Here is a 26,990-nt window from a genome sequence, read left to right on the forward strand (position 1 = left end):
TGTATAATAACATTTGTGTTTTTTATGTAAATTTTATATTTGTACAATTACAAGAAAAAATTACAGGATTATAAAATATTGCCCTAATAATATTACAAATATTAACTTAAAGATTAATTTTTTTAAATTTTACTTGTAATTCTTATTTTTCTAACATCAATTAGAATTTTTACAATCACATGACAAGAAGCTTCTATTGGTCAATAATTTGATATTGTACATGTAAAATAAAATACATGACACTACAAAAGATTGGTTTACTTGATCGCGTGTTAAATTTACTGTGATTGGCTGAAAACAAAACAGGATCGCGTGTCCTGCCAACTGCACCGATCAAACTTACAAACCAATCTTTAAATATTTCCATCCATTTCTTTTTTTTGGTGTTTTTTTTTTTTTTTTTTAATTATTTCTTTTATAATATTTAGCATTAAACAGTTTTCCCTGTTAACACTCTTAAATCGTTTGAATAAAAATTATTAGTAATTTTTTCGTATAAAGAAAGAGCTATTCTTTTATATAATTTCTTTTAAACAAAGAAATTTTAATCTAGGCTGCAACGATGTTAGTTATAACGAGCCTAAATTATAAATGAATTTAAAATAATTGAAGTGATGGAATAGAGATTGCATTACCGCAAACAAACTTTAAGTACCATTAACTAAGGTATACATTAATTAATTATTACGTGAAGAAATTGCCATACACTATTTATATTTATTTAGTTATGAATATTTTATTCTGTAATAATAATTACTTTTTTATTACTTTTTTCTGTAATAATAATTTTATTTATTTATTTTTTTGCTAACTTTTTGTAGAATGAGATTTATTTAATTGGCTTCTTTTTACTTTTTTAAAGTATGATATAAATCTACTCAAGTTTAGCGAAATTTTTTCTGAAGTTTCTGTAATAACTTTATGTTTTTAACATAGATTTTCCAGAAAGCTTCAAATCTTTGAACATTTATGGTCTTTTATCTTCCGTTTAATTTTTCGTTAGTTGATAATTAAACAAATTGCTTTATAGCAGTAGAGTATAATTATTTATAAAACTAATTTTTTCATTAACGATTTGTTTTTATTTAGTTTCGTCACAGGGATATTTGTTGCATCAGAACGTATTTTTTATTTATTTTTTTAAATTAAATTAATTATTAAAATAGCATAATTTTTTTTAAAACTTTTATTTATAGTTGCATTGTACCGGTAAATGTGTAGTCTTGTACAAACTCAGGCTGACCATTCCTAAGACATATGGCTAATCGAAACCCGATCACCAAAGAACACCGGTATCCACGATCTAGTATTCAAATCCAAAATTATTTTATTCCAAACCTAAAAAATTGTACTTTCCGACAAAACTTTTTCGTGTTTTATCTCGTTTTTCTAACAGCCATAGTGAGTCTAGAACCAATTTTTTTTTTTTTTTTTTTTTATAAAAAATTATAAGAAAGCGCCAAATTTACCCCTCCATTTTAACCCCAAAAATTTTAGTAAGGTTTAATTCCACAGAGGGAACAGAAAGCAGGGCTAAATGGTTCTCGAGACGAAACTCGCTAAAGAAACAGTTTTTTGGCCTATGTTTATAATAATTTTTTTTATTATCTTTGGCTATGGAACAATCTCTCGAGAGATAGGTGTGCAATTTGGAATAACTCTGTATTTATATAATAAACAGAAACTTCAATCTAACTGTATCTTGTAGTACGACTGATATTACTTATTGTCTGACATCAGACAAGTTCAAACCCACCGAGTTCAAACCCAATGACGAGTTAGTGGTGAACTCGTCATCGCAGATCAGCTGATTTTGAAATCGAGAATTGTAAGGTTCAAATCCTAGTAATGGCAGTTACTTTTATAGGGATTTGAATCCTAAATCGTGGATATCGGTGTTCTTTGGTGGTTGGGTTTCAATTAATCACACATCTCAGGACTGGTTGACCTGAGACTGAACAAAACTACACTTCAATTACATTCATACATATCAGTCTCATTCATTCTCTGAAGTAATACCTTACGGTGGTTCCAGTGGCTTAACAGAAAAAAGAGAGAGTATTCAAATCCGAATAAAAGTAACTTCCTTTATTAGGATTTGAACCTGAGAACTTTGATTTCAAAATCAGCTGATCTTCGACGAGTTTACAACTAAACCAACCCGTTGGATGAAAAAAAGTTTAGAATTAATATTAATTTTTTAAACTACTTTTTTAGAAATGTAAAATTTTAAATACATTTTCAATTTACCCTGCAAAAACGTTCTGATTTAGAGCTTTCTCTAAAATATCAAACTTGGTAAAAAAGAAGCGGTAAACGAGAAAACTAGTTTTATAAAGCATTATTTATTCTTAATAGATTGCAGTCTCATGCAATGTAATTTGTAATATGCAATAAATTTTTTTTCTACAAGAATTCTTTTAAATCTGTTAACATATGTATACTATTCTAATAAAAATTTTTATAACACTATTTATTTAGTTAATGAAAACATGTTTTCAGCTAATACATATGTGAGAATTAACAGTAATAATGCCTAAATGTGTTAAATATGAAGTAATTATAAAAGTTTACTAATAAAATATCCCAGGTAAGTTTCGTGAAACACGAACGCAGATCGTAGTAATTAATAAAAATAATTTTATTATTTATTTGAATATTTTATTGTTTATTCTACTATTTAAAATTTTACAATATACAATTGTCTCCAAACGTACTCGATTGTTTTAATTGCATTATTTATACATATTTTACACCACGACGTCATCCAAAAGAAATATTTATCTTAAACTTACAAAATGTTTTGAACTTGGTGGAAAAATGTGTGGATGATTGGATTATAAAGATTTTTCCAGCAAAATTTACGTATGTCATGATCAGTTTATTTAAAGTTTTTATAGCATCATAATTCTTAAATAATAAAGATATTCCACAAAAGTCCACTGTTTGACACTTCCGGTTTTTATCTGTATCAACCATTTGATTGAAAACATCACATGGGAACAAAACGTATTAATTTGAACTCAAGGTTGAAAAGGTTTATTAATCTACTCATCAGAAGTCATCCATCCATATATAATTAAAGTAATTTCTACAAAAGGCTTTTCTTAAACAATTTTGATGAATTGAAATCATATTTTTGACCCAAAGATATTAATTTTAAAAAATTCAAATTTTCTAATCAAAATGTGTCCATATAATTACCATTTCTTTATATTACGTAAATTTATTATATATTTACAGAAATACATTGCATTCTAATCTAAACGTTCTTTTCGTAGAAGATTATATAAAAAAGTTATATTAAAGATTTAGTTTTAATTACATGTTACAAGAATCTATTGATCTGACAACTGGCAAATTCGTCAAATTTAATTAGGAAGTTGAAAAGAGGAAGGTAGCGGAGTCACTTCTATTGACAACTTTAAAATTGTGATAGTTTAAAATGTTATCTACTTCATTTCAAAAGTTATTAAAAAAAACTAATTAGAGAATTTTTGTTTTATTTTTTTCATTTCGCATTTGTACTCGTATTTTAAAATGCTTTATTTTTATTTACTTTTTTTTGTACTAGATTGTGAATAAAGATTTTTTTTTTGTCTTCAGTCATTTGACTGATTTGATGCAGCTCTCCAAGATTCCCTATCTAGTGCTAGTCGTTTCATTTCAGTATACCCTTTACATCCTACATCCCTAACAATTTGTTTTACATATTCCAAACGTGGCCTACCTACACAATTTTTCCTTTCTACCTGTCCTTCCAATATTAAAGCGACTATTCCAAGATGCCTTAGTAATTAATAAAGATTCAAAAACACTATTAGAAAAAATTCTTTTGAAGTTTTTATCTCAGAATTAAATCTTATTAACCAGAAATTACTATTATCATTAGTAACCCAAAAATATAACAATGAACATAAAATTTTTCTTTTAATTGTGAGAGATTTATATTAATAATGATTAACAGGTCATGCCTCGGTCTTTTTTGATCAAGGCAGTAAGAGATTCACCGCCTCCAGGGGATTCTGCCGCTTCACCGCCACCTCCACCGCCCACATCATGGGAACGACGAAGTGCCTTTTCTTTAGTAGTGGCTGCTACGTATAGAGCAGATCAAGTACCACCTCTTACAGCAGCTCATAACAATCCAAATGGATCAAACCATCGAACTGGTAAGTTGGAATTTTTATTTGTAACTTATATAGAGTGACACAGGGGAGTGTACATATTTTTTAATTAACATTACACAAATAACTTTATTACTTTGGTTTGAATAGGTGTGGAAAGGAATGCCATTTGTGTTACATAAAAAAAATCACATCTGGAAGGTAATGTTCATCTTCCATTCTGCAATTTTCAGATCGAGAGAAGAAGCTGCCCCACTTGCGTTTCAAAGTCTCCTGAATGACCTGCCCCACCTCTCTAAGAATAGAGTTCTCTTCAGTTTGTCTAATGAACGGGATTGTTGACGTAAACTCGCTCCTTTAAATACTTCCCAGAGAAAGAAGTTGCACATACTGAGGTCAAGAGATCGAGGAGGCCGAGGCACATTTCCGAAACTGGAAATTAAATGAAAAGGAAATCCTCGTAGGATGTTCATAGGATATCTGATGGTTTGGGCTGTAGCTCCATCTTGTTGCAGCCACACATCTTGTTTCAAGTTTAACATTTTTAGTTCTAGCAGTGGACTGGAATTAACTGTTATCGCTAAACCCCCTCTTCAAAAAAATTGGAACCGAAATACAACATTACAATTAGGATAACGTTAAGACAACGTTCCACCGATCATCCCAGGGTAACTGAAAGAAATGTAAAATAAATGGCGTTGGTTTACACACATTTTACAACAAAAATAATAAAGTTTGGTATTAATTTAACTCTGTAATTTTCATTCAAAAATGAATACGATTCCCTGTGTCACTCTATAATTACTAACGAGTATTTTTTTATTTTTTTTTATTTTATCGTACCTACAATTGTTGAATATTCCTAGGCACTGATCCATATAACACAACTGTTATTTGCTATATTAAAAATTAAACAAAATTATTAAATGTTAAGCTAACAATCATCAGTCCGGAAGTTGTAATGAATCTTCATAGCTCTATCATTCGCCATTGTAACGCTGATTTACGAGTATAATAGTAAAGTGTGTTCGGTAGATTGATACGGTAAATTACTAAATTTCCTATGTCAGTCAATATTCCTGGTACAACTGATTTAAATACAACGATTTATTCATTAGTGAATACGTTTAATTTAAATAGGCTTATCTTTAATATATCTGTCGCCTTTTTTAAATCAAAGAAACTACACGAAAAAAGTACACTTTGTATTCTGTTTTCCTTATATCCATCTTTTTAATTAAATAACTATTTCATTTTCTAGAGGTAATCGTGAATTCCGACCCGCAATACGTTTTTATGAAGAAAATTACCCCGGGACTTCTTTGATCAATAAAATCAAAAATTATAAACAAATAGGCTCAGTGGCGCGAGTGGTAGCTTCTCGGCCTTTCATCCGGGAGTCATGGATTCGAATCCCGGTCAGACACGGAAATTTTCATACGCTACATTTCCATATCCCAGGCACAAGCTTCAAGCTTATATGGCGATATCATCAAGCAAAAAAATAAGTAGTAAGAGACAGAATGAAAAAACCTGAAAAGAATTGATAGTTTTAAGTTTTAAAAGCTTTACTTTCGTTTTAAAAATGATAAAAGAGAAGTGATAACTTTATAACATATCTTGATTTTAAAATCCTCGAAATTATTTATTCTAAAAGAGTAACTCAATAATAATTTGAAGGCTTATTATATTTAAACTTATATATATGTCTCTTATTACTAAGCTAAATTCGCAAATGAAAGTCATATACGAGGTCCGTTCAGAAAATAACCGAACATTTTTAATTACGCACCAACGGAGATATTTATTGAAGTGTGGTTGGCAGCATTGTCTTCCTCATTATTTTCTCTGTAACCACATATTCTCGGATTGTTAATATCTTGTTTAATTTTTGTGTTATTGTTATTTGTGTGCAGCGTGTTTAAGTGTTAGTAGCAATTTTTGTAATGTGCAATTTTCGAGATTAACGATATAACATAAAATTTTGCGTAAACATGAGGAAATATTTCACAGAAAAATTTCAACTTTTGAAACAAGTTTAAGGAGATGATGGTCTGGGTCGTACGCAATGTTACAAAAGGTTTTCACGATTTAAAAGTGGTCGTTAGTCAACTGAAGATGACCCTCGACCAGGAAGGCCTTTGACTTTAACTGATGACATCCACATTCAGAAAATCAACGATCTGGTGCATGCAAATTGCCGATTGACAGAGGTCTTCCAAAAGACGTTAGTATCTCGATTGGATCATGCCATGATATTTTGACTGAAAAATTAAACGTGAATATAGCTGCAGTAAATTTTGTTCCTCGTTTGATGACCGAATAGCAGAAAGAACATCGAGTGGACGTTTGTCGGCAACTTCTTGAGCAAGCCGATGATGATGAAATATTCATGCAATGGATAATAACGGAAGACAAAAGCTGGGTTTACAGCTACGTCATCGAGGCAAAAGTTCAATCACCAAAATTTTGCACATTACAAAAACCGCTACTAACGCTTAAACACGTTGCACTCAAATAACAATAACGCAAAAACTAAACTAGACATCAACAATCCAGGAACATTTGATTACAAAGGAGATTATTTGGAACACAATGCTGCCAACTGCACGTCACTAAATATCTCCTTTGGCGCGTAATTAAAAATGTTCGGTTATTTTCGGTTACAGACCTCGTAAACTATAACACAACAAATGTTTTAATTATTAATTTAAACATAAATAGTTTGTTAATTTATTTTAGAAAAAATAGTACTCAAATTACAATAAAGCATGATTACATAAAACACACACACACTCGCACAATGATGCACACATTTAATTATTATATTTCAGTAATTACTAACATTCATCAAAATCTTTTTTCAACTGAAATCCTTTATTTTATTCGTAGTTTGGGGATCACCAGCCTTGCCATTACTATGGCCACCCCCATCGTTGTTTATGCCTTACAATCCTCTTCATCTGTCCCCTGAACGAGCAGGATCAACACCTGATTCAGGATATACACCAGAAAAAGCAAAAACAGGTAATAATATAAATGTTTTTTATTCAATATTTAAAGCAGTAATTTATTTAATTTTAATAGATTACATAATCATTATTTATATTTATCTAGTTATATTAATTTAATTTTATATTATTTTAATTAAAATTGATTTTAATATAACAAATTTAATTTACGACTGTTTCTTTTTATCTATCTAAATTTTGTTTAAAATTGTATTAATAATAAATAATTACCCCGTATGTTGTTATTTTACGTTAAAAACGCATGTTTTATTTTTCTAAAATACCCGCTTATAGAAATCTAATGTTATGTAGGTATTCATAAAAATTTAGCTGTTGTTTTTACCATGTTTTTATTGACATACATTCAATGAGAAATACATATTGTTTTTATTGGCATATATTTTTATTTGAGCAATATTTATTAACCAGTATAGGTGTAAGATAAAGATGTATTTTTGTACATTTTTGTTATGTACATTTTTGACTTTGGTAAAAAAAAAATTTCATGGAATTTTTAAAGAGGTTAATTTAATAAACTTTATTTACACAATAAAATGGGTTTCTCATCTATTTTTTTAAAGAAATTTATTTTACTAATGTCTTCTAATTAGTTTTTTGAGTAAAGAGAATTTAAATGGGTATTTATATTATTTTTTTTTTTTTTTGCAGCAGATGAGGATTTGCCTTTAAATTTATGTACAAAACCTAGAAAAGCGCTTGAAATTTGGTCACCCGCTAGCCTTTGTGAAAAAGAAGAAACTCCTCAATCATCATCCTCTTCACAAACATCCAATGAAAGAACATTCCAGGTATTTATATCAACTTTTGTTAACTATTAAAAAAAGTTTTAATTTTCTTAAAAAATAATTTAATACTTCATTTCATAAAATTATCATGTTATAAATAACATCAGGACGCTGAAAAAATCTTTCTATAAGACTTGTACATACTATTCGTATTTCTTTCATATTCCTTTCACCGACTAAACTATAAAAGAGAACGAACAAAAACGTTTCACACACAAGCGGAGTAAAAAAAAACTACCTTCCGTTAGCATACCAGGGTCGGAACTGCGGGAGCAACAGTGTTCTCTCTCCCTCGCGTGTAGCTTCCTGTGTGCGCATGCCTACAACAGCCAAACACCACGCCGCTGGAACTGCGAAGCGCACAGTTCCATACAAAGATTTTTGTATCTTTTTCATAAACGGGGATGGTTACTGATTAAGCTTAAGGATTATATATTGTACAAGTTGAAAGAAATTTTTGTTTTTAAAAATGACTAATTAAATGACAATATCAAGTGGAAATAGGGGGTGCTGCAGTTCCGCAGTGCCTATATGCGAGCTGCCACTGGTTGATCATAAATTGTTGTCTGTTAAATTTTGTCTGTGCTTAAAGTGTCAAATATCTACCGATTTTTTTTTTTTTTTTGAGAGGTTAAAGTCTATACTAATTGCTTCAACAGTTAACTGAATTCGCTAAATAACAATAACGAGTTTAAGCTAAGCATGTGCTGAATGTGAAAATGCCACTGCGCATGAATTAGTAGTTTTTTCATAAGTTCACGATCTACGGACTTATTGCTTTAAAAAAAATCTTTTAAATTCTTAATTAGCCTGTTTGTAATTTGCAGTTTGTAAAACACTCATTTCAATATTAAAAAGAGAAAAATGAAACTTTATGTCGTTAAAAAGTATATTTATTTTAGTCAGTGGCAGGATAAAATGAGATTTGATTGAAAGAGTAAATAACCATCGGTGATTGGTTAAAGTTTTGATCCAATCGATAGATTAGTGGTTAACTTTATTACAAGTTATCTGTTCTGTAATGCTATAAATACAGCAAAGATGATTCCTATATTAGTGATTTAATGTGGTATTTCGGTCGCATTGTTGAAATTTTAAAAATAGTTTGTTTTTGTTTTGTGTCCTATTTTGTTAATAGTCCTGTGGTAATATTTTACTATGTTATAATAATTGTAATCAATAAAATTTAATTCTTTTTTGTTAAAAAAGTAATTTAAATAATATGTCTATTTATTCGAAAATGAAGATTCTTAAAATACTTATGATTGTTTTATTTTCAAATAAATATATATAATTCCGTACACAGAAGAATAGCCATATATATATATATATATATATATATATATATATATATATATATATACTTACAGGATGAATCGTTGAATAAAATAAAAATGATATAATCATTACCTATTTATAGTTTATAATTTTTTTTTTTTTTTTCTATAAAGCTTACGACTAACTGAGAAAATCTTAATAAATTTTCTTATAGAGTACAATTATTTTATATGGTGTCTTTTTTCTTGCAATTATTTTCACATTGATTGTATCAAGAAGTTGTGTTTGTATTTAATGGATTTATTATGGATTCGCCTTTAATAAATTAAATTATTATTAGCATTATTATTATTATTATTAAAATTAGGTAAAACCTTTTACTAAAAAAAAATATATATATATATATAAACTCTTTAATTATGATAATAAATTTTTCTTGTTTTATTACAATTTATACCAACTTTTTATCAGTTTTATTTATAATATCATAGTAACAAATAATCATAGTAACCAATTAATACATTATGGAATTTATCGTTTCTTGTCATACGTTGCAGAACAAAATAATTAGTTTTAAAAGCGTTTTAAAATATTTTTTAATTATTTATCTCAAATTTTAAATGATTTTAAATTACAGAAAAAAATTACCTTAATATTACCTTAAAATTACCTTATAAATAATTACTTTAAATAAAGAGCATCCCAAAATGTCCCAAAACAAAACACATGTTTTATTTGATGTATTTTTGCTTTATTAGAGAAAGTAATGACGTGAAGGGTACGTGTGATACAAAACATCTGACAAATGAGCGCTCCGGCCTTGGCTTCACATGGTGGTCACTAATTTGACAAAATTTTCCAAAACATTTTGACAATCCCAGGGAAATGTCGGCAGTGTTGTGTCGTACTTCTTCTTTGAGGTCCTCAATTGTTTGTAGTTTATTGATATATACTTTATCCTTAAGATAACCCCAAAGAAAAAAATCCAACACTATCAAATCATATGATCTTTGCTGCCAGTTCAGATCATCTCGCTGCAAGATAACACGACCCTTAAATTTTTCTTACAAAAACTGCATGGTTTCATTGACAGTGTGTACCGTCCTGTTGAAACCACATGTCTTCCATATCCATATCAATAATTTTAAGCCATAAAATGTTTGAAATCATCTCGCGATATCGAAATCCATTGACTGTAACAGCATCGCAATTTTCATTTTTAATGAAAATTTTTATCTTGAGTTTTAATGACTTATTTTTCTTTGAATTCTTTTTAGAAAAGAAGTTAATATTTTTTTTTGGATTTTCTGATCCCCAAATTCGATCATTTTATTTATTGCAAAACCTGTAAAAAGAAAATGTACCTCATCGCTAAAGATGATTTTTTTTCGAAAACTCGTTATATTGTAATTTTTACAATTTCTACACGTTGTTCAAATGCGTACTTTTCCATAATTTAATCTCAATTTTTACTGACGACTGCATATAAAAATTTACTCTGTATTTACTGCGAAAAAGTGGCGGCAAATTTAAAATATTAACATTAGAAATAATTATGTAAAATATTATATTAATATTAGTTCACTTTGGAAGACTCTTTACTTTAAATATTATATTACTTAAACCAATTTTAAATATTTAAAGATTTTTCATAAATAACAATTTAAAGTTAATGCTGTCCCATTAAATGATTTAAAACCTCAACTAGTAATCGATAAGGATTTTAATAATTCTATATTTTTTTGTAGAAAATTCTTTTATTAGCAACACTGTTAGTTCTTATAGATATTTTATAAATCTACCTTGCAGTAAATTATAAATTATGTTAATCGATGTAAATTATGCATTTACACCAAATAATTTTTCTATAAGATCTTGTGTCACCGTTATCGAACACATTTATTTCTACAACTATTAATTATTATAATCCGTACAACATACAACTGAATTCAAAATTGGAATTCTTTATATTATTATTTTTAATACATTTTTTATCAAAAAATAAATAAAATAATAATTACATGCTCTAAAATTTAAAAAATTGTTTAATAAAAATAAAAACAGATATAAAAGTATTAGATTAATTCAGTTTCTGAGATAATTTTTGATTCTATTTGTAGTTTTCTTTCACTACAAGATCCTGTTGCTATTAAAAACGGGAAAAAAATAAAAAGTAACAGTTAAATATAACTGTAGTAATAATATTCAAATTAAAAAACAACATAAAAAAACAAAACACAACACTTACTAATACAATACAAAGCAAGGATGTTTAATATAATAAATATAATGGTTTTTTTTTTTTTATACATAGTGTGTCCCAGGAAATTTTGGCAAAATTTAAGGGAACGATTCATATTCATTTCTTTTTCAACTAATGAAAAAGTATAAATTTGTCAGACTACATAATTATTTTTATCCAGTTTAACAAATTCAACCGTATTGTCAACTGTTTAACAACCTACTTGTACAAATAATTATAATTTTGATCACAATAATATTTATCTAACAAAAAACATCTGATAAAATTAACATTTACGGAGATATTAATGATTAAATAATTTAAACGGCCACCACTTTGTATTGTTTAAAGGTAGCATTTTGAAACTTATTTTTTAAAAGATAGTTTTGAGTACACGTTAACAAAATTTTATTAAAATACCTTAACCCTTTCTTGAGATATAAAGTTTTATTGAAAAAACACAGAGAGGAAATGAAATCTCCAAATATCCGTATAAACCTTTTATCCATGTAAATCATATTATCAATACAAACCTTACATACGTCCTTATAAACCTTTTTATCCATATAAACCTTGGTATTTATCCGTATAAACCTTATTGTTTATTTTTTAAATAAGTGTTTGGTCAACACTTTCGGCAATATTATGTATATAACTTGGGAACGGTAAAACTTTATATAGAGGTGATAACTCTAAAATAATTTCTTTTTGGTACCTCAAATTACGTCTACAGTCGATTTCGTAGATTAGAAAGTATAAGTAAATTTCATGACAAAAATCAAAGTTATAAAGGAGTTTCCCTTGAAACACCTTAAATATGCACAGCACCTTAAATACATTTAATACCTTAAATATGTACATGTAACATAAGAATCGATAAATTCCAGCCAGTAATGAACTATAAAGCGTAATAATGTCCAGTAATATGAATAAAAATACTACATAAAAAGAAAGAGTAATAACATAGGAACAAATAATATTAGAAACATAAATGATCATAAACATAAATACTTTGATGATGCGCAACTTAAGAAGAGTCCTGAGTATCACTATTGGATTCTTAGGTTCAATACGGGTACCCGCTTTACATCTTCTCAATTGTTTAAGAGATTAAAAGTTAATTATTTTACGTGGTCGTTAAGTCTTATTTTGTACTTAATTACAAATCGATCGACTTCCTCTCGAACACACACACAGTAACCCTAAGTACTTCTGAATTTCATTGTTCCGTACGAACCTTGGCGCCAGTGAAATGCTTTTCGGTTATTCTAAAAACGTTGAAAAATTTCTATATTGCTGGTATTCGCCGTATCTCAGAGTTAGATTCTGTATATCCAAACCTGTTTTATAATCACTTTGTACAAAAATAACTTGTTAGATAGGGATAATTGTGATTTCCTGCCTAATAACCAGTACAGCTCCTTAAATCTGATATTTAGTTGTTTTATTTTTTCGTCAATTCTAACATTCTTTTTTCTAACACCTTCCGTGTTAGACGATTATCTAGGTGAATACCTAAATTAGGTATACTTTAAGATCGCGAGATATAACCTCCACCTAACTGGATCCCAGCACAGTCACCTCTTCTCATCGGGAATGTCATGTGGTCGATTTCGCTTGATTGACCTTGAACATTTTGTAATCAATCTGTTACAAAAAAGGAATTTTATGATTTCTAATGTATAGAAAAATTATTTGTTTTTTTTTTTATATTTGATTTTTTATTTAAGCAATTTAAGTTAGCTTCGTTTCTTATTTAATTTTTTATCCTAAGGTCATTTATAATTAAGGACACTTCTCTAAAAAAAAAACAAGAAATATATTCAGTAAATAAAATTTTAATAAGAATTAATATTTTTGAATATAAATTGATGGCTGGCAAAAACTTTTTAGGAAGATGATAATAATAATCGTAAAAATTTACTGACATTTAGTAATCGTACCAAATAGTTTATTTTGTGTTATTATTTACGGTATAATTTTAAATGTAATAAATTTAATTTAATGTAGTCGTTTACTGACAGAATTATATATTTCTTAATGTAATTTACAATAAAATTGATTGCGGTATTGAATCCCGTTTTCTTACTTTTGTCGAGTACATATGACTGTTAATAATAATGAAAATGTGTCGTTCTTATTTCCTATGACTCAATGACTCAATGAGAGACTGGATGGTCAGTAATGAGCACCGATGAAGAAAATAGCCGTCGTTACATGAACACGCAAAGCCTACTACCCTCCGACTACCTTTCATGTTATAAGGGCAAGAGAGTAGATACAGGGGGGATTTAAGGTTCTTCCAAACTATGGGAAAGCACTGCTGACGCTCATTCATAGTCAATCGTACTTATATTACATATAATCAGTGTAAAGCCATATTTCTATAGCAAGAAATGATAGACTACATTATAATTTATAATATTTTATTAGGACGAAGTAGTGAAGAAATTATATATCATTCAAACACAACCAGCATTTCTATAGATTTTTATTTATTTTCTGTAAATGTGCCAACCACTTTTTTTGAATACATAATTATTTACTTTATTTCCTTTTTTATTGACTTTTTTAACAAATGTAGCTGATTATTTGCATATAATACGTCTAAAAATAATTTGTATGCGTAATTTAAAGCAAATATATAGACTTATTTTTTTTTAATAATACTTAGGGTATTGTACGTTAGTTTCATTATTGACAACATATGATTTAAATGTGGCATATTTTTAACCGATTTCAAAAAAAGAGGTTATGTATTCGACCCGTATATTTTCTTTTTATGTTGTTCTCACATAACGTTTTTCCTATTAATCAGATTGAAATAAATCTTGTTGAAATCGATGCAGCTGCTTTTCGCGGTGGTACCATGATGTTGAAAAACTTTTTTTGACACAATAAAATCATAAAAAAACGAGATATTTCGTCTTAGACCCAATATACATTATATATGATATATACCATCGTTAATAACATGGAATTAATTTTATATATGTGCATCATATTACACGGTCTTGATGTCGGTACCATTTTTTCTTTAAATAATTATTACAGCCTTTTTAGTTCCTTCTTTGTTTTGAAATAAATTATTTGTACTGTTTTTTTTTTTGTTTTTTTTTCACTACATTATACTAGAATCCGATATAAAACACATTCGTTCTCTACAACCTATAAAACATAAAGAAATTTTATTTGTAAAAATTTGAGAATAGATTTTTTTAAATTATTTTGTATGTTGAACAAAGTATAATGCTCTGACGAAATGTTCCAATATTTCGATTTAAACTTATCGAGATCTTTAAATTAGATTTAAATATAATTTTTTTATATTACACAGATAATAAAATTTTATTATTTGATTAATTTTAATAGGCTACACATGCATCTTGTTTAAACAACAGCTTTCTCACACACATATATATATAAGGAAGTTGTTATAATGAATAAAACAACGGTTTTTAAAATCAGGCGTACAATATTAATAATTTTTTAATTTGTTTTATTAAACCATACCTTTATTTCCTGTTCTATAAATTAATGGAGATTAATTGAATATCTAAGTAAAACAATTTTATTTGAACGATATCTAAATGATTATGTTACTTTGTGTTATAAGATGAGTTACAGCTAAACATCTTTAGGATAAAAAATTAACATTACCTTAATAATAGTTTGAACACATAAAAAAAAAAACTGAATGCTAAAAACCATTATCATCAGTTTTAAAGGAATTATTATTATTTTTTTTTTTTTAATCATAAATTATAAAAATGAAATAAATATGGCAAACATAAATTAAAAAAGTAACTAAAACATAAAGAACAATCTTACGAAGTAATAAAAAAAAGAAGTTTTTTCCTGTATTTATAAACTGAGTTTTTATTTATTTTTACGTACAGTTTTTTAATAACAAGTCCTTTTATTTATTTTTTGTATTTTTTGCAGGTAATTTCAATATTTCAACTATTTTAAACGTCAAATTACAGTTAATATTATATACAAAAAGGGTTTACATCGTAAAAAGTTTACAATATGTCTAGATTATCCTGTAATAAATAATTATACCATAACAATGGAATAAAATTGAACAATAAAGAAACACATAAACAAAAGATGATTCCAAAAGCAATTAAAATGGTTACTAACAAAATAAATATCGAATAATTATCCAAATAAACATAATAAACGAACGTATATTACATACAATGTAAGTCAACTGAGAAAAAAATCTGATGTGGACACCACATGAATTCCTTGTACGCCTATTAGATTATATGTACACTTTTTTTTTTAATGAAAAGTACATAAAATTTTATTCCATTAATAACTTCTGATATTTTTTCATTTTTTTATTTTTATTGTTATTATTTATCGTAAAAATTTTTTTACAATCAGAGGTTAATAATTAATATATTTAAATAAAATAAAAAAAGTTAAAAAAAAGGAGATGAAGTCGGATTTGAACCGATGTGCCTTCCCCTTGTAATATCCAAATGTTTCATTAATTAAAGTTTTAGTAGGCTATAACTCTGGAACCAATGAAAATAAGTATCACTTATGATATATTGCTGAAAAACTGTCAATAGGGGCTTATTACTGCAGTTAAGAAAAAGTCCAAATCCATTTTTTTCGAATTTTGGGCTTTTTTGGACACTTGATCCAGTCGATTGCAATGAAAAGGGGAGATGCAGAACTATTTGTTACAGCAGTACTAAATCCAAAATTTCAACATCCTACGGCTAATCATTTTTGAGTTACGCGAGATTCATACGTACGTACGTACAAACGTTACGCCGAAAATAGTTAAAATGGATTCAGGGATGGTCAAAATAAATATTTCCGTTGAAATCTGAAAACTGAAATTTTTCGCGATCACAACAGTTACTTTACTTCGTACAAGGAAGTAACGAGCGTCACGCGCTAGCTGATAATACAGTTCACTCAAGAATCGTGTTCAGAGAATGATACTGTTACTCTTTTGTGAACGGTTTTTGATCACACTCATCTTTAAACACTTCAACCACAGATTGGATTTAAACTTTGATAGATTTAACAGATTGGATTTCATTGTTAATTCATATTTCTTATTAATAAATAATTTTATCATTTGTGTATAATGCGTATACGCTATTTTGCACCATTAACAATTTATATAATATTGCGTATGATTCTTCGCTTCCGTAGTGAGTATCCACCCACCGACGCGCTCGTTTTAATTTTTCTTTCTTACAGCAGTCGTTGACTATTAAATAATGTATTAATTCTCATTTTAAAAAAAAATTCGTATTTTCAAATTTTTACAACTCATCTCTCATACCATTGGAAAATTATTAAAAATTATCCTGTCTAGATAATAAAAGACAGTTTTTAAGAAGAACCTTTTTATCTGACTTACAGTAAGAATTAGATATATTTCCACAAGTGCTTTGTTTCGCAAGAATGAATATATGAATTTTTGTTCTTTTATTACGTACGTCTTTATTTTTAAATCATATGAACCATTTCCATAACACATAAATTATTAACTCCAATCAAACGATTACTAACATTTATATAGTAGTATGTGCTGTCATTTTAAACGTTCTCCTTACAATTCTTCTATATCATCGAAAGAAATGAAAAGTCGTTCATATTAGTTATAATACTGAGGGTGATTGTTTAACAGACGAAATGGGCAGCTCATACACAGTGTACATTCTTTATTCTTACTTCGCAAACGGTTCTTAAGCGTTCTGTTACTTATTACATAATACTTTTCTTTAAAAACAGAGACTAAAATCAGAACCAAATCTTTCGTAATGATCGTTATTTTACATTATTTTCTTGTGAGCTCTTAGTGATTATGCCCTTGGAGATTTTATTGTAAGCATGTTAATTATAAAGCAGTTTTTCTGTTATCTTTTATTAAATCATGAAAGTAGAAAATATATTTTTGAGAGTTAATCTCTAAATAATTATTAAAAAAAAAAAATGGTACCAACATAAAGACCATATAATGTGATGCAAGTGTATAAAATTATAAGATTCCCGCTGTTCATACCGATGCTGTCATTATAAATAATGTATATCGAGTGTGAATTTTTAAGATGAGATATCTTGATTTTTTATGATGTTATTAACGGTGTTACAGAAACTCACATTATCTGCACTACAGAAGACCATATAAATCAAATAACGTTACGCGTACATATAAAATATCAGGATTCCCACTGCCCTTACCTAACCCACAGATGGCAAAAAAACATTTTTTTTTTGTAAATTTTAACAGATTTTTTTCTAAAAATTTTTTTCGTCATCATGGTACCACCGGGAAATGCAGCTGCGTCGATTGCAACAAGATTTGTTTCAATCTAATTAATAGGAAAAAAGTTATGCGCGAACAAACATTTCAAAAATATACGGGTCAAACACATAACCTCCTTTTTTAATGCCGATTAAAAATAAGATATTTTTGTATAATTTGATTCTCTCAAAAAGGATTTCTTCAAAAAAAATAAATGTAAGTTCCTATTCATTAGGAAGATTGAAAAATAACAATTCTTTCATTTTAATTGACAAAACGTACGACACTTTAGCAAACAAAGTGAAATCATTTATTAATTAAACATTAAAAAATATATATTAATCATAAAATTCGTAATTATTTTAATAAATGTTTTTGATATCTTTTTTTTTCAGTGTATGCAATGTGGTAAAACATTTAAAAGATCATCAACGTTATCAACCCATTTATTAATCCACTCTGACACCAGACCGTATCCTTGTCAATTTTGTGGTAAACGTTTCCATCAAAAATCAGATATGAAGAAACACACGTATATACATACCGGTAAGTTGAAAAATTTTTAATTTCATTTCTTACAAAAATAAAATTAATTATATGAATTAATAAACGCTATTCGCTTTAAATTAATTAATTTAATTTAATTAATGATAGCCGACTTCCGAAGCTGAGTAGGTAGCGTCTCGGCCTTTCATTCGGAGGTCCCGGGTTCAAATACCGGTCAAGCATGGCATTTTCACACGCTACAAACATTGTCATTCATCTCATCCTCTCCAGCAATACCTAATGGTGAATCCGAAGATTAAACAAAAGAAAAAAAAAGCGTTCCGTCTCGGCATTTCGTGCGGAAGTCCGGGGTTCAAATAACGGTCAGGCATGTCATTTTTTCATACATTACCACCGTGCTAATGAACTGTTGAGGCCCGCTCTTTCATAACAAAAAATAAAACTGATAATAATCTATTTTATTTTATTCAATTAATAAATGCGATTAATCTAATCAAGTTGAACTTATTTGATTAATCAGTTTTCAAGAAGTGTAAATTTCTCTTTTTTAACAAAATTCTGTGGGAAATAACAAAACTGTAAGGATATTAGTGTTATGTAGTAATATATTATTTTTGATTAAAAGATTAACAAAATTTGAAAGATATGAAAGAATTTTAGAAGTGCTTTTGTTTCTATCATTTTTTATTATTGAAATAACTTCACTCGGAATGAATTATTACAAAGCTTATTGAGAATTTTTCTTAAACAATAATTTAATTTAGGAAAAATAATTAAAGTTGAAATTAAAATACAAAACTTATAGATAATCTTTCTTAAACTTGTAATTTTAATATTAATTCTGAGTAAACTATCACTAAATATTTCTCTTGTTCAGTCTTAAAGTTATGAATTAATTATTTAATCTAAGACATATGCAGTGGTGAATAAGTTTTTTTCTATTTGTGCAGTTTTTGGTATAAATTAGGCCGCACGATTTCATTGGTATCTTTTTTAAAATCTATATGGAATGATATCAAACTGTTTTATTTCAATGAATTATTATTTATATCGATTAACCACTCGTGTATTAGTGAATATAATTTATTACTTCTTTAGTTAAGTTTCAAAAAAATTACCAAGAAAGCTACAATAATCACATTATAAGAAGTCTGTTATACTTCAGGATTACAAATAATTAAAATATTTGTTTTTAAACTGTTGTAACTGTTAAAAGCCGTAAAACTTTCACTTAAAAAAAATTTCAAATTTTTTAATCCTTCTATATCTGGTAATTTTATATTTTAACTAACAGTAATAATTTAACATTAAATTAAATTAAGAATTAGGAAATAGCAACAATATTAATACCTTGAGGAAAACGTGCTTTGAATAGAATAAGTTTTCACGTATTTTTATACGCAAATCAAAACTTACTTCTGATTGTAGACTAAAAAAGGTATCAGGAATTATTTAATATTATAAATTGTCCGTTTTTAGCGAGATGCGATGTATTAAAACAAAAATTGTGGTATGTTAAATTTTTTGTTGGAAGTGATTAAATTTAATCCATCTGAAAAGTCACAAAATAAATTCTATTTTTATAAAATAAATGTATTTAGTTATTTTAAAAGAATCGTTTTAAAAATTTAGTTATATATAAAAATAGTTAAAATGTAAAATTTTATTCATTTAATAAAAACACTCAGAATAAATAAACCAAGCATTCCTTTTCATTTCTTTTGTTTTTATTTATATTAGATAACTGCAGACGGCTATACATTATAAATTTTTAGTTAGTTTTTCATTTCAATGAATTTCTATTTACGTTTAATAACTAAACAAACCAAGATAAAAATAAAATTAGCATACAATCCGAAAAATTCGATCTACAATAACAGGTCAAGTAGATTTAACCCACCAAGTTAGTCTAGTGGTTAAACTTGTCATCGCAAATGTTTCCAAGTCGAGAGCGCTAAGGTTCAATCCTTGGGAAGGCAGTTAATTTTATACAGGATTTGAATTCTAGATCGTGGATACTGGTGTTCATTAGTGGTTGGGTTTCAATTAACCACACATCTCGGGAATGGTCGATCTAAGACTGACCAAGACTACACTTCATTTACATTCATACATAACATCCTCACTCCTCCTCTGAAGTAATATCATCTTACGTTGGCTCTGGAGGCTAAACAATAAAAGAGAGTGGATTTTAAAAAAAATTATAAAAATGTCGACCCACGAATTAAATTCGGCTTTGACTAATCGTATATTTTTCAACTTCCATATCATACTCAGATTTAGAATAATCAGGGAAGCGTTAGTGTCACTATCTGTATAATCTGATCATCTTCATAAGTGACCGCCACTTTTTTTCCCGTTGAAACAAATTAGGAATTCTCTACTTATTATTTTTAAAATAAGAAAAAAGGAATATATTTTGCAGAAAAAAAGAAATAAATTAAGAAAAATAGGAGTTTCCTACAGTATAACAAATAGTGAAACATGAAGATTAAAAATTAACATGTCAAAATTCCTAATAAACAGAATTTAAGGCTCTAAAAAAGAAAGATGAGAAATTTGAAGTAGAATTAAAAAACTCTACAGAATTTAATTTAGTTTTATTTATTAATTTAATTAATATTTAAATTTAAAAAAAAGTTTAAAAAAAAGGAGATGAAGTGTGATTCGAACCTATGTGCCGTTCCTTTCCCTTACAAGATCCAAACATTTCATTAATTAAAATCTCATTTGGCTGTAACTCTGGAACCAATGAAAATAAGTACCACTTATCATATATCGTTGAAAAGCTATCAATGAGGGATTATTACTGCATTTAAGAAAAAGTCCCAAATCCAATTTGTTTTGGATTTTGGGCTTTTTTTGGACATTTTTGGTTCAGTCGATTGCAATCAAAAGGGGAGGTGCACAACTAGATGTTACAACAATCGTAAATCCAAAATTTCAACATCCTACGGCTAATCCTTTTTTAGTTATGCGAAGTATGTATATACCTACGTACAGACATCACGCCGAAATTAGTCAAAATGGATTCAGGGATGATCTAAATGGATATTTCTGTGTAAACCGAAATTTTTCATGATCGCAATACTTCCTTCGTGTAAGGAAGTAATAATCATTGAAATCGGTCGATTTTAATCAAGAGTAAGACTTATGTACATGTCTTGTGTATGTATATATATATATATATATATATATATATATATATATATATATTTCACACACAAAAATACGTTTAAATCGAAATTGAGAACCTGCTCCTTTTTTTGAAGTCAATAAAAAGGATTATGTATTAATTCTTTTAACATTCAATTAGAATATTGAAAGCATGATTCACAGTTTTAAAAATAATATTCTTTTTACTCTCAATTGTTATTTATCAAATTATAACAATACAACCCAAAATAATCATTTATTGGGAGTTGCAAACTAAATAATATCGTACCAATAAGTTGGTCGCAGTTGATCGTAGAACAGTTTAAAAGTACCGTGAAAATAAAAAATTAATTTGAGAAAAAAAAGAGCTGCTTATATAAATAATTGATTTTATAGGGCGGATTTAATAGTCTGCAATGTTCGCAACTTTTATAAAGTTTTTCGCATTAAATTTGCAAAGCTTGAGTAAGCAGCTTGTAAAGCAAAAGAGTACTGTGTTCTAATATACTCTTGTTTTAATTTTTCCTGGTTAATGATCATCAGATTCTCACACACATATTATATGCTAAGCTTGCCCTCATGTCACAACAACCGATCTATTTAAAAATTCAACATGTCATACATTGACTGTAGCTCTCAATGTTATTGATTCGTATATCTATTTATAGCGTAGTAGTTATTAAACGAAAAGAAGTTTTTAATTTTTCCGATTTTAATTAATCATAAATTTTTGGTATATGTAATTTTCATGTGAATATCTAAAAACTAATTTATACATTTTTTGAAATTCCGAGTCTAAAGGGTTAAAGTAGATTTAAATGTTTTTTTGAAATCCCCGGCTATAGTCTTTTTTAATTTCTCGGTAACAATTGAAGATATCAAGTTGATTTTTGGTATGGGTAATTTTTATATAAATATCTAAAAACCGTTTTTTAGATTTTTCGAAATTCGACCTTAAAAAAGCGAAGAAGGTAAAAAAAAAATTTAACAATGATTACAAATTTTCCCTATTTTCGACTATTTTAAACGATATATTCACTAGATTTGGGCTTGAAAATACGCTTCAGATAAATATCTAAAATCATTTTCGAGTTGTTTTTTTTTTATTTCGATTTTTTAAGGGATACTACAGTGTATGGCACGACGGCTCAACAAACACAAACACTTTTTCTGGATGTACGTCGCGACTAGCTGCACCTGTCTCCAGTTATTTGACTAAAAAAAATAAAATAAGAGTAATTATTTTTTATTTTTTTTTAATGAGAAGTACGGGTAAGCAGTTATAAATAATACTTTTAAGATCGAGGCCGACTGTTTTTAAACCCACATTCTTAGATTACTCAAAATTAAGACCTGTACTGACCAAACAATCGCTGTGAAGAAATTACAATGCACTGATAGCTTTTATAAATTACACAGGCTTATTTTTTTTATTATTAATCTCACAAGCATGAGTTTAATGAACACAGGTGGTCCAGGGGCAGAGCTCCTGGCTAGACGGGAAGAGTGAATGAAATAAGCCCTGACCGCTAAAAATCCTCTGACTGCGAAGGGAAACGCATGAAACCCTATAGCGCAGGCGAAGCCGCGACGGGTCTACTAGTCTACATAATAAACATATGTCGTGAGTGATAAATAATCAACATATAGCAAAAATTGCTTATGATAAATTGATGAAAATTTGTATACCCGTTCTTCTTAGGGTGTAAGTGCACACTAAGACGGGATTTCGGAAATTCTTAGTTTGAAGAGTTAAAATGGAGTAACAATCGCATTTACTATTCTTTTAATCTCTCGGTAAAAGATGAAGATATCTTGATTTTTGGTATATGTGTAATCTTCAGATGAATATATAAAAAAAATTACTAATTTTTTTTTAATTCCGAGTTTAAAGGGTTAAAATAGATTTTTGATTTGTTTTTTTTTGAAACCCGACTTTTTTTTAATTTCTTGGTAACAAATGAAGATATCAACTTGATTTTTGGTGTGTGTAATCTTTACGTGGATATCTAAAAACAAATTTCTAGATTTTTTTTAAATTCAACCTAGGAAGGGGTAAAGAAAGGTAAAAATATTTCAAACAATGATTTCAAATTTTCCCCATTTCCGACTACACTAAAGGAGATATTCATTCGATTTGAGCTTGCAAATACTATTCAGGTAAATGTCTAAAAACTAGTTTCATTTTTTTAAATTTTTATATTTTAAGGGGTAAAAAACGTAGTTGTTTTTCAAATTTTGGCGTTTTATGTTATCGCTATTGAATCAATCTTTATGAGATTTCTTAACATAGTAATGGTAATTTATGTTTCTAATTTTCTGAATACAGATTTCACTAGCGAAGCAGTGATGGAAAATCTAAATACCAATTAGTAGGTCCTGCACTGACCAAGCTTAAGAAATTACAATACACTAATAGTTTTTATAAATTGAACCTCGATTTATCATTGAACCTTTATTTAATTTTTATTTATTATTGTTATTCTCACAAGTATTGAGTTTAATGAACACAGGAGGTTCAAGGGGCAAAACACCCTGCTAGATATCGCGGGCGAAGCCGCGAGGGGAATACTGTACATATTTATATAAATAATATGGGTGATAACTAGATAGGTTTAAATATTACTTACTACACATTTAAAATTAATTTCAAGATATTTTATTAATAAAATAATAATTTATATAATATTGTAAATTTATTAAGAGAGGAAACCTAAATATCGAATTACTGAATCTATTATAAATTATCAAGTAGACTTTGTTATATTTAGTGTTGTTGCGTTTCATCCAAATCGAACACGCGTTCTTTTATTAGATATTAATAATGACAATGGTTTAATTATCGAGAAAAGGAGATAGCTACAATCTTTCAAAGATTAATGGCAAATAACAGTTTTTTAATAGAATTACAAAGCGGTTGTTTTTTATAGGTTTATAAAAATGGTTGAACATATTCATTTATTATTCTGCCGAAAGTGAAACAACTATTCCACTTATTGATCAGGTCATGAAAAACGCGTGACACTCGACTCAAACTGACTCTGTATAAAATAATTTTAATTATTTAACATTTATTACGGACGTTTTCAAATGAGATTTTAACGAAGAGGAACCGAAGCCGAAGTAATTGTAGAGAAGAAAGTAACTCCTTGTTTAACCATACAATTGCTTTTGTTTTATGCATATATACTATCGTCTCGTGTCCAATCAAATTGTGCTTAGAAATCGCTCTATATTTGAATAAAATATGTTACTTTTCTCTTTTTACCGCGTATCAACAACACCTGTTATTAACCTGCGAATATTTTAACTCATTTTATTTTACATTCTCATCCGACTCTATTCGACATTCTTTGTGATAGAAAAAAAAGAAGAATACAATATTATTATATTTCTAATACAGTAATTATTAATTTACCCAAAACGTATTTGAAATTATCAGTTGTATAATTAATTGTATTCCATCTAATATACGTAAATATTCAGCGCATTTTTTTCTTTTTAATGCTTTATTTTAACAAAAAATAAGTCTAACTATATAAATATAGGAAAGGCTTTTTTTAATGTAGAGCTCTAATGGTAATAAAATTATTTAAAATCCTTAAATTATCTTTAACATAATAATGTAATTAGACATAAAGTAAAATAATTTATTTTACATAGTCATACTTTATTTTAAATCATACTGTAATAAATATACTGTAATATATATATATAATGTGTGTGTGTGTCTGTGCTCGCGCGAGCGCGCGTGTGTATGTGTTACTCTTGAAATTTTTGACAAATGTATTGAGATAATTAGGAAGTTGCACTTAGTATAAAGTCCAATCGTATTGAAATATTAGTATTTTGCCTCTCTTGTGTTTTTTAATGACTCATTTAATTTTTCAGTCTAAATAAAACTTTATGACTCCATAAAAAACAGTCAATAATTTTATTGCCTTTGCCATTTGATACGAGAGTATCTAGTTCCATGCAGGGTTTCCCCAATAAAAGGAACGGTGAAACCTGAACAACTTTACACTCAAGAAACGAGTCAAATTTAGCAGTCAGCATGCCCCATTTATGATTCCTCTTCTCTTTTTTTTTAACCTCCGGGACCACCGTTAGGTATTGTTTCAGAGAATGAGATGAACGACAATGTTTCTAGCGTGTGAAAATGCCATGCCTGACCGAGATTCGAACCCGGGACCTCTGGATGAAAGGCCGAGACGCTACCACCACTCGCGTCACGGAGGCCGGCTATGAAATTTTTTCTTGGACGTTTAAACTTCAACTCTTGACTAATTAACTCTTAACAGTATACCCCTACACTGATCTCCTGAGCACTTACAGATGAAAATCCCGCTTTTATTTGTACTTAAGTCACATCCTCTTTCCATTTATTTACGCAGTTTACCTCCAGTGGGCTTTAGAAGATTTGAGATCGTGACAGGAGAGTTTATCTTGATGGCAATCATCATTCAGAAAAAAAAGTGTTCGAAATTACCTTTTTCTTCCGCTTTGTATCGTTTTTTATATGCGAAGTGGAGCAATGCCTGTATGGAGATAAAAGCCCTGTATGAATGTAGATTTAAAACATCTATGAAGAATACGTGGGACCTCATTGACGAAGATATCCTTTTTTTTGTATTTGCTGAGATCCATCATGTCTTTCTCAGCCGATGTACAAAGTGCAATATCTGACTTTCGTAACGAAGATAATTGCACACTCCAAGAATAATAAGGTAATAAAGTAAGCTTATAGAGAATGATATTTCTAGACCGTTCTTTGACCTTTGTATTTATGGAATTACTCTTCTATAAGAAAGCCGTGTGAAACAGAATTACGCCCAGATATTTGGTTGTTGAAAAATGCTGCGATTTGTCCACATAATTTTTAACTTTAACAAAGTCTCCCAATATCACAGATGGGAAGTCCAATGTTATGTTTCATTCAGGTTTAGTTTTAGGCAATTATTAGCATTACAATATAGGGATAATATTAAAGGATTTTAATTAACGTTTATTTGATTTCCGTAAAAGTTATTCCTTGATCAGCAGTAGCTGTACATATGAATGACCGTGTTCTTGTAGACACAGATTGATCGTTAGTAAATCTATCTATTATACAAAAATTGGAGCAACTACATTGACCTCAGATAACCCATTTTTCTATTTTGCCATTTACCACAACAAAGTTCTATATTGAAGAAAAAAAATTAATGAGTTAATGGTCTGCTTTGAAAATTTGTCAATTGCATATCGTTTGAATTTTATGAAATCTCGTTTTTTATTCTTGTATGTTAATATCTTTACAGATCTCCCCCGCTTTTGAACGGTAATATACAATAAATGTATTATATATATATATTTTAAAAAAATTGAAAAATGGGAAAAACACCCTAACTTTGATAAAAGGCAACATATAAACGAACAAAAAAAATCAAATTTATGGTTTGCATACTGCTAAACCATACACTAATGGTAGTTTCTTAATTTTTAAAAACCGCTTATCATCAATAAAAGTATCTACTTTGTTACCACTATCGACGGGCTGTATAAAACCACCAAAAATATATTCTTCAAAGGCATTTCCAA

General features: G+C 28.2%; 1 protein-coding gene across 1 annotated transcript in view; it reads left to right on the plus strand.

Moving 5' to 3' along the window:
- The window catches only part of LOC142320143 (uncharacterized), a 62,943-nt gene that overhangs the window by 22,705 nt on the left and 13,248 nt on the right, over positions 1-26,990 (plus strand). The window contains exons 2-5 of the mRNA XM_075357824.1: positions 3,968-4,172; positions 7,020-7,154; positions 7,808-7,947; positions 18,143-18,293. Of these exons, the coding sequence (XP_075213939.1) occupies positions 3,968-4,172; positions 7,020-7,154; positions 7,808-7,947; positions 18,143-18,293 (631 nt within the window). The remainder of the gene's footprint in view (positions 1-3,967; positions 4,173-7,019; positions 7,155-7,807; positions 7,948-18,142; positions 18,294-26,990) is intronic.

Source organism: Lycorma delicatula, chromosome 2 (genome assembly GCF_047948215.1).
Source record: "Lycorma delicatula isolate Av1 chromosome 2, ASM4794821v1, whole genome shotgun sequence".
Lineage (NCBI taxonomy): Eukaryota > Metazoa > Arthropoda > Insecta > Hemiptera > Fulgoridae > Lycorma > Lycorma delicatula.